The sequence below is a fragment of the Condylura cristata genome, unplaced genomic scaffold (assembly GCF_000260355.1).
Source record: "Condylura cristata isolate star-nosed mole 26May11 unplaced genomic scaffold, ConCri1.0 scaffold00020, whole genome shotgun sequence".
NCBI classification, from domain to species: Eukaryota; Metazoa; Chordata; class Mammalia; order Eulipotyphla; family Talpidae; genus Condylura; species Condylura cristata.
In genome coordinates, this window is record NW_004567121.1 from 37,378,038 (window position 1) to 37,387,599 (window position 9,562).

The following is a 9,562-nucleotide window of genomic DNA, read 5'->3' on the forward strand; positions in this document are numbered from 1 at the left end:
GGAGCCCAGACCCAGGGAAGGGGCCGCGCTAGCCCCGGGAGCTGGCCGCCCTGCGGCGCCCGGGCTGCCTGGCTGGAGCCGAAAGGCCTCACGTGTTAGGTTTTCGGTTGAAACTATTTTAAGTTCCGTCGTAAACTTGAAGCATGAAATGCTTAGTGGCCTGGCGCCCACCCTGGCAGTGCTTCCTCGGAAACAGGGCTAAGCAGCAGCCAGCACGTGGCACTGCCACTCCCCACACTGCGCTGCCGGGCGAGGCGGGGGCCAGTGCTGCCCACGCGCGGGCGCCGCCCTCCGGGTGGCCAGTCCGAGTTAGTGGCTGAGGCGGATCACAGCAGGTGAACGTGCGTGTCTCCTCTCCAATCCCCTGCAGTAAGACCCTGGAAGACCGCCTGAAGCGGGAAGCCAGGAGCGGGACGCTGAGTGTGTCGGACACCACAGTTGGCAGCAAGCAGCTGACGTTCACGCTCAAGAGGGTAAGTTGTTCTTACGGTTTTCTGTTTCACGAAAGAACGGTGTGTGCGCTCGCAGCTGCCTTCCCAAGCATCCCCTTGCTCTGGCACCGTCCCTGTAGCCCGGCCCCTCGGGGCTGAGGGCACAGCGCCAGTCCGTGGCCGGGCAGTGCTGCTGCCGGAGGGCCGGAGGGTTGGGTTGGGGCTGGCGGCATGGAACCGGCCGGGGCCTCCGGTCCTGGGCAGCGGAGAATCGGCCCGGTAAGGGGACAGCCTGGCCTCCAGAGGCTGTAAGAGAATGCTCAAGCTTCCTGGGCCTCGAAGCGCCGAGAATGGGCGGGCTCTGAAGCACGCGGGACCCGCCTCCAGGGTGCTGTGGCTCAGCAGGGGTCCCCGCCAGTGAGGGGGTGCGCCCCGGACGGCTGCCGGCATTTCCTGTAAACCGCTCGGCTTTACTTCTCACAAAACCTTCTCATTCACAGTTCCCTCAAAAACGCCACCTCAGGATTTTTTTTAATTGAGCTACAGTTCCTAAAATTGTGCCCATGAAAACTCACCCTTTGAAAGTGTACAATTTAGGGCAGTCTGTGTTTGCTGAGTCAGAGAAGTGTCACCACTAATTCCAGAGCGCTCGCATCCCCAGAGGGAGCCCTGCTGTCTTCAGCAGCCTCGCGCCTCCTCCCCGGCGGCCCCTCGGCTGCAGTCTGTGCACTTCCTGTTCCGGACCTGGTGTCCGCGGCCAGACGCTGCGTCCCCGCGCGAGACGGGGGCGCCCACGTGGCAGCCTGGCCGGGACCGCTTCAGGCCGGGGGTGCTCCGCGGGGGTGGGCCACGCCTCGCCTGCCCGCCCATCTGCGACACTCGGTTGCTGGCCTTTCCCGGGGGCTGTTGCGGAGGTGCCACCGTGAGGAGCCCGTGGGGCCCCGCGTGGCGGCCCCCTCCGCGGAGGGTCAGCGTCCTCTCCTGCCTCCTCACCACCGCTGGCCACTCTGGTGCTTGCCATCGTGCTGGTGTGGTGTGGCGTCCGCTGACCGGTGCCCAGACGTCTTCGTACACCACGCGCGATGTGTCCGGTGACCTCTCCTAGCGTGCTCCTGTGCTCTAAGGCAGGAGCGGAAAGGGGGTCTGTGCACGCGCCGCCCCACGCCCCCCGCTTGAGGAGGGGGCTCGGGGCAGAGCGAGGGGGTGCAGGTGGGAGGTGAGCCGGCCGGCGCTGCGGCCCCGGAACCACCGTGGCTCCTGCCTTCGGGGGGGTCTGGCAGAGCCCGAGGGGCACCGGGGCGAGGGCCCCCGGACGGAAGCCCCGCGCCAGCCTGCCCCGCTTGCCGTCACAGAGCGACTTGGGCAAGAAGCAGTGTTTCTAGGTGCCGTCTAGCAGGGAGACAGAAACCGCTGGATAGGCCGTGTGCGGGCGGCGCCCGGTCGCGGTGCCCGGTCTGCGGCGCCGACGGTTTCCCTCGCGGTTCTGTTGTCCGTTCAGGGTCAGCACATCTGCCCTGTCTCACCAGGCAGGGGCTCGCGGGCCGCTCCGGCCTTGGCCTGGTCCTCGCCACCAGCCCTCAGTCTGCGGAGCGGTGCGCGGTCCGGCGCCCGGAGAGCACTGGAGGCCGGGGGGCGAGGCCCAGCCGGGTGCTACTGGCCTGACCCGGCGGCGGGGGGGGTCCTGGCCAGCTGGAGGGCTGGACTCGGTGCGGGAGGAAAAGGTGACTCGGAACCAGCTGCTTAACTTTAAAATATTGAGGCAGCGTCCCCCTTTTTTTTTCCTTCAAAAAACTAAGAGGTGGCAGGCAGGCCTCCTAGGTGTCCACAGAGCCACTTGTCAGCGTTTTGAAACATGCCCGCAGCGCTGCCTCAGTTTACCTTCTTGCAGCCCACCGGCCAAGGAGCATCCTGGCGCTTCACAGCCAAGCTTGTGTGTTGGTAAAAGTGTGTTCTTTGAGACTCACAGCCCTGGCCTCCCCCGGCGTCTGCGCTGACCCCTTCTCAGGCTGGCGGCAGTGGGAAGCTTGGCAGGGAGGGAGAACCGGCAGCTTCCGGCTTAGCAGGTGACTCTGGGCCTGAGGGGCACAGCCTGGCAGCCCTCCATGGTCCCCCTTAAGCCGCCCACCCTTGCCTGCCCTCCCCTCTCAGTGTTGAGGGGCGGCAGGCCGCCAGCTCTGGGGGCGTTTGATTCTTTGGAGCGAGCCCCACAGAGCCCCGGGGAGCGGGCGGCAGCTCAGAGCTCTAGCCCGCGCGGAGCAGAAGCGCGGTGCGCGAGTCTGGTGGGCCGCAGGGGCCTGTGCCCCGGGAGGTGCCCACGTCTCCCTGGAAACCGTCTCTGGTGTGTGCCAAGGAGCACCCAGGCTGGCGGCGAGGCTCTGGCCCCCGCTGAGTGGCCGCGGGCTGCGGCGGGGACGTGCGCCCGGCCTTCGGGGCGAGGCGCTGCGGGCTCCCCCTGTGCCCTCACTCGCTCTTCTCTTCCAGTCCGAGCAGCAGAAGAGGCGGCAGGAGGCTGAGAAGCTGCACCGGCAAGAGAGGAAACGCCTGCGACGCCCTGCCGGGCACCTGAAGTCCAGGCCCCGAGAGCGGCGGCCCTTCCACTGAGCCGGCCGGCTGGCCACGCCCCTGCGGCCCCAGAGGGCTCCCGACCCGGCTGCAGGGGGCGGTGTGGGGCTGGGCCTGGCCCGTGGGTCAGACTTGGACACTTGAGCGCCTCCCCAAGCTGGCCTCTGGCCTCCCCACACCCCCCAGGTGCAGTCGTTGCTCCCCGTGAGCACTGCCCTTCCGGCCAGGTGAACCAGGTGGTTATTTGTAATGTTGTGAAACGCTGGCCGCCAGGTGCAGGGTCAGCTCGCGCCGGAGCGAGGCTGGCTGAGGCCCCTGGCGTCCGGCTGCGGCACGTGGCCGCGGCACAGCGGCAGGCAGGCCCGGGCCCGTGTGTGTGTAGCTTGGGGTCGTTCAGCACACGCAGCGGTAGAGCCACGCTCCATCTCTAACTTGGACAGGAGTAAATAAACACGTGTCTTCTGTTTCTCAAGTGCGACTGGAGAAGCTGGCCTGCAACACTCCTACAGTAACACCGTCACTTGAGCGTCGTTTCTGGGCAAGACCAGTCCTTGAAGCACTTTGAAAGTTCACCTTGGGGGTGCCGTGGTAGTTGCGTGGCTTCTCTGTGCTCAGCTGCAGCAGTAGCGCTTCCGACTGCCACGCCGGCCCCTGGCGCGGGGCTGGCCGCAGAGGCTGGCGGGCCCACTTGCCCGGCCCGGCCCTTTCCCTTCCTGCTCCTGTTTCTCCTGTTTCAGCGCATTCCTCATCTCCGCAGCCTCCCTTCTCTCCTGACGCACACCTGTGTCTCCTGCAAACCCACCTGCTCCCGCCAGCGCGGCCACGTCTGTGGTGGGGGGGGGGTGTCTACAGGCACAATAGCAGGAAGGGACCTTGCTGGGCAGCCCGCCCACCTGTGTGGGGAGGCCCCCGCCTCTGTCCCCGACACCTGTTCTCCCCAGCGCAGTGACCGTCCTCCCGGTTACTCCCGGCTCCTGCTCACGGTCGGCTTCCGAGAACACGGGTCGCTTCCGGAGAGCACAAAGCTGAGCCTGGTCCCGCGTGTACTTTACCCTCCTCCATTGCCTTGCCGGCTTTCCAGAAACCTCTCTCCCTCCCTCCCTCCACGCGCTTCAAGGCGTTACACTCTGTCCCACGGGGGACCCTTGACGTCAGGCTTGGGACACGCACCCGCGTCCCAGACCGCCCGGCGGCTCGCAGGCTGGCATCCAGCCCTCCCGTGGCATGGTCCTTTGCCCCAGGTCAGGCCCACTGGGCTGATTCCAGGCCACTCGTGGGCTGCCCGGGGCTGCGCCCTACAGGAGGGCGCTCGGCCTTGGGAACCTGGCTGCGAGCCTGCACCTGGCTGCTCTGACCTGCAGGAGGCTGCAGCCCCGCCTGCCCGGTCCAGCTTGCCGGTAAGTGGTGGCTGAAGCGTGTTGCTGGGCCTGAGTTAAGCTGAGGCCACATCCGACGCTCCGCTGGCGTTTTGAGTGACTGTCAGCGTAAATGAAATGCAAGTGGATGTTACAGCAAAACAGCTGTAGGGATTAACAAAAGGTTCTGTGGTTCCTGGCAAACCTAATGTTACATACCTGGGCTCCTGTTTGACGGACTTGGCTTCGAAAGGACTTGCGAACCTCACTTCACCCGTCACGTGAGGTTGGCGCGTGGCTGAAAGTCCACGCCGCGCTCATTCAAGCGGCGGGTCGTGGCAGTGGCATGGCCCGTTTTACTCTAAAAACCCGTCTCCACGTGTCCTCGTCGAAAGAGATGCCTCTCCACATCGTCGAAGGAGATGCCTCTCCACACTTAGCTCCCTCAAAACAGAAAAGGGTACTTGAGTCCACAAGAAGCTCAGGTGAGTAGTTGATTGGGGTAAGTGATTTGGAAAGTGACAGTGAATGCGTCAGTAGATACTTTGTTTCTCCAACATAACCAAAAGGTATTCGGCCAAAGTTTTTTTCCCTCAGGAAAATAGGGACTTGCCTTGTGTTGGGGGTTCCTGGACTCCGGGCCTGGAGAGTCACTTCACTATAGACCCCGCACACCCCCGTGATGTGTTGCTGAGATCGATCCCCAGTCCTGATGGCGTCCGTGCTGGCAACCGGTCTTACGTGTATGGAAACTTACCGGCGTGCGGCGATGCCGTCAGGAAGCCCGGTAGCTTTGCGTTGGCGCTTTGGGAGCGTAGCAGGGCACCTTCCTGGGACGCGCCCTCACCTGAGGGCCCAGAGCCGCGGGGCAGGGCCCGTGCTTCCCCGGGCAGGCAGCGAGGTGGAGACCACAGAGGAGGCCCGGGCCGCGCGGCCAGGCGAGTCCAGAGGGCCCGAAACCCCGGGACCTGTGCTCCGGGCCGCAGCCAGTCAGCCTGAGGTGCGCCTGCGGGCCAGTGCTGCACCAGTTCGCACGCAGCTCTGGAGCTAACTGGGCCGAGACCTGCTGCCTCCCGCCCCGGCTGCCACCTGGGTTTCTCCAGAGCCACCTGCCAGCCGACCTCCGCTCATCCCACTGGCCCCCGCTGCCGCCCGGACCCTTTTAGCCCAGGGCCTCCTGGCGGCACCTGCCCGCCCCACCTGACAGGCTGGCATGCCCCGGTGTCCCCGAACCCGGCCTCCTCCCCGAGCCACAGCCCCCGCCCCCCAGCTCTGCTCCATCTGAGCGCCCCAACAGCCTCCGCCACCCAGACGCTGGTCCCGCTCGTGGACTGTCCAGTAACCCGAGTCTAAAATTGAGGTTTGTTCAACCAGTATTTAGGGCCCACTCCGCGAGGGCGCAAAGGGCCGGGAAGACGGGGCTCTGGGCCCCCAACGAGGGCTAGTGAGCCAGTGGGCCCTGTGGAGGGCCCCCCCCCCCCTGCAGACAGGCTGTGTTCCCAGAGGCCTGTTGGAATTTGAGGAAAGACTTGCGCGGGGAGTTGGCCAGGCTGTTGGGGGGAGAGCTCGGGAAGCCCCTGGGGGGCCCCGACCCAGTGTGTGTCTGACTCACAGCTGCTGCCACTCGGGGCCCACTTGGGGCGCCACAGCGAGGCCCTGGGGGTTGGGGAGCCCACGTGTCGCAGGCGGCGCCTTTGGGTAAACCGCCGGGCAGGCTGGCTCTTCTGGGGGGCGGGGGCGGCCTGCTGCCAGCGGTGCCCCGTCACCACCCCCTCAGGCTGAGCGCCAGGCGCCGCCCTGGCCCACTACAGCTGGGCCCGCCAGGCACAGCCTTGGGGGGAGCACGGCCTCCGCCTCCGGGCCTCTGCTCGGATGGACAGACGGCAGACTGGACGCCAGGCCGCGCTGTGCAGCGCCCAGCCGTCACGACCAGGCTGCCCCGAGCCAGCTGGAGTCGGAGCTGAGACAAGCAAGAGGCCCGACCCGGCCCAGACTTGCTCCTGGCCGCGGCTGCCAGTGGCCACGTCGCCCGTCCGTGCCGGGGTGTCTGCGTCTGTGAAATGGGTTTAATAGTATCTGTCCCTGGGGACTTCAGAGGGTGTTTGTGGGTTAATGAGCGAGGGCCATTAGCCCCCAGAAGAAAGGTGCGCGCAGATATAAAGCACTATTGTAATTAGCTTCGGCTTCTTTAAACCAGGTCGAATCTTGTTTTAAGAGGGTTTCCATGACGACGGTTGGTTTGAAAAACACACTGACAAAAGGTGTGGCCTGAATTCGTGCCATAAGAAGTCAATTTCACTTCGCTGGTTTCTGTCCTGGTGAAGGCCGCCGGCCGCCGCCGCCCCGCAGCGCCCCCGTCCCGTCTCCCCCAGCCCGAGCCCCCCGTGCCTGGCCCTCAGTCCGCTGGCCCCGTGGGGGAGGCACCCCGGGGTGCCGATCGCACGGACTGCGCTGGGCTGTCCAGACAGTGACCGGCTGGCGGGCAGCTGCCGGCGGACTGGGCGGCAGGCGATATGGCAGCGCTCGCTCCCCGGAGTGAGGAGGCGGACACCTCCCAAGCGCTGGTCAGGGGGGCGGAGCCGGGGGCCGAGGCCGCAGGTCCTGTTCAGGCCCAGCAGCCGGACACCGAGGACAGCAGCTTTGCTTTGAAGCCCGAAGAGGCGACGTCCGGCCCACGGAGGCAGGAGCTCCCGTCGCTCCCACCTGCCAGTGTCCCCGGGATTGGGCGAGGCCCGTGCCCGGAGGGGGTCTGCGTCCCTGGGTCCCGTTGATCCACCAGACCCGAGGCCGGGCCCGGCGGCCGGGCAGCCCGTGCCCCGGGCAGGTGGACGCGGCGCTGGGGCACCCGCCTTGCCGAGCCCCCACGTGAGCGCCCGCTTGGGTCTCCAACTCACGGAGCTCTGGGCTCGCCGGACTGGCGACTCAGCCTGGTGGCACGTGGCTGCGGGAGCCCACAGGCAGCTGGGCGCCCCACGGCTCCAGGCGTCGCCGCGGGGCGTCGGCCAGGGCTTGGCACGCCCAGCACCCCGTGAGCAGGTGGCAGCTCAGGCCTAGAGTCAAGCCCTGTGTCCCGTTTCTTCGCATCCAGCTGGAGTGCATGAGACCGAGTCGGTGAGGTCTGGGTTGAGGGAGCAGCCCCAGGTGCGGCCTGACCCAGACCCCGACTCCGTGTTGGCTGGTCAGTCCGCCGCCTCGAACAAGACAGGCGCCGTCTGTCCGCGAACTTGGAGACAGAGCAAATCCAGTCCGTGGCCGCTTGGGCCGACGGCTGCCCCCCCACACACACACACCTGCCCTGGGCGGCACCCTGGCTCCTCGCTGCGCCTGCACCCCCCTCCCTGACCCGGGCCGGCACCGGCCCACACGGCTCGGGCGCAGTGCACGGGCACCCGGCCGCGCACCCCACTGCCCCGCGTGCCCGCGTCCGGGCAGGAGGCTGGCGTGTGGGACAGCGGGCCTGGGGGCCCGTGCAGGCGGGGGCTGAGCAGTGATCACGGTGCTGGGTGCTGCCACGGAGTGCCCGAGGCCAGCCTGGAGGGCCGTGCTGGCGGGGAGACGGTGCCGGCCGGACAGGCTCTGGCCGGTGGCAGAGATGGGGCTGGAGGGCAGCGGGACTAGCGGTCAGTGCGTGGTCAGCCTTGCCGGGCTTGCCGGGGTTCCAGCTCATTCCTGAGTCCGTGCAGAGGAAGGTGGGGGCGGCCCCCCGGCCCTCTGCGCTCCGGGGACGGGGCGTGGCCAGCGAGGCCAGGATGCCTCTTGCTCTCAGTGGGTCAGCGCCTTTGATGAGGCCTGCACCCTGGCCAGGGCCGAGGTGCCTGCGAACCCCGAGACATGGACCTCCCTTCCCACGCCACCCCTGCGGGGGCCCAGGCCCCAGGGCGGGAGAGAGGGCCACGGCCGTTGGCCTGATCACAGCATCTGGAACCTGAAGGTGTCACAGCAGTTCCCAGATTTCCTGGGCTGCCGCTGGGGGTGACTGCCCGGGCTGCTGGGGCCAACAGCAGGGTAACGCGGGTATCGGCGGGCGTTGGGGTGCGGGTGCCGTCCCCTCACCCCTCGCCGTGGGCCTGGCAGCGGTTCGGTGCTGCAGGAGCGGGCCGGTTGCTGTCACGCAACGGCCCCGCAGTGGGGACCCTGCCCTGGGGAGGCTCCTGCCGTGTGGTTTGGGGCCCCCCACGCTGAGTGCGAACCCCAGCACGGTGTCCCTCCTCCGCCTGACACCCGCCCTGCAGTCTGGCCCCGCGGACAGCACCAAAGTCCCCGGGTGAGAAGCGGGGGCGGCCTTGCCCTGAGCTCGGACACCCAGGCCCTGGTGGCTGCACCCTTCTGCTCAGGCCCGTGTGGCTGGTGAACCCCGCGACTCGCCCCGCCCGGCTGGCGCAGTGCCAGGCTGGGCTGTTGGGGGTCCACTCCCCGCCATCTGTGCTTGGATGTGCACCCCCTGCGTGACCCCACTCCCCAGCCCTCACGGCCCTGCAGGAGGCCCCAGCACCCAGGCACCGGCCTGGGGGCGTCCATTCCTGGGGGCTCTGAGGAGCCGGTGCCCAGAGGGCAGCTCGCAGGCGTCAGCCAGGAAAGGGGGGCCCTCCCACCCTGCAGCGAGCCGCAGCCCCCCCTGCAGGTGCAGCCTCGGGGACACAGAAGCAGAGTCTGGGTCACTGGGAGATGCCAGTTGTGTCGCTTTTGAATTCCACAAATGAAAAGATCTCTGAGCCGGGTGTGCGTGGTCCCGGTGGGGGCTGCGGGAGCAGGGCGGGGCCGGCTGGGGTGCGGGGGAGCCCGGGGTTTGGGGGGAGGCACAGGGGTAGGCTGAAGCCCGGCTTCTGCTGCAGAGAGGCGGAGGGCGCCCCCAAGGCAGCTGCAGCCAGATGGTAGGGGCTGGGGCCAGGCCGGGTGAATGAGCCCAGCCCTTGCCAGCCGGGACGGCGAGCCGCACGCCCCCTGTGCCTCAGTCTCCACACAGTGCCTGCCGGCCGACGTGGGAGTCCAGGGAGGCCGAATCACTTGAAAGCGGGCGCGGCAGCCCTAGCCGGCCGCTCCCTCGGCCGTCGCTCTGGGTCTCGAGCGGACTTGAGCCTTCAGAGGGCTTTGTCCTGGCCGGGCCCCGGGCCGAGGGGCGGGGAGCAGGAGCCACATCGGCGCAGCCACGGAGGCCTTGGGCCTCCTCAGAGCTGGTCCTGCGCGCGGTCTCGGGCAGCTGCCCGGCCACGCGGA

At 67.6% G+C, this 9,562-nt stretch overlaps 1 protein-coding gene across 1 annotated transcript in view; it reads left to right on the top strand.

The window, feature by feature from the left end:
- The window catches only part of NOL10 (nucleolar protein 10), a 67,841-nt gene that overhangs the window by 57,092 nt on the left and 1,187 nt on the right, over nucleotides 1-9,562 (top strand). The window contains exons 20-21 of the mRNA XM_004686440.2: nucleotides 371-473; nucleotides 2,913-4,833. Coding sequence (XP_004686497.1) covers nucleotides 371-473; nucleotides 2,913-3,032 — 223 coding nt within the window. The 3' untranslated portion in view covers nucleotides 3,033-4,833. The remainder of the gene's footprint in view (nucleotides 1-370; nucleotides 474-2,912; nucleotides 4,834-9,562) is intronic.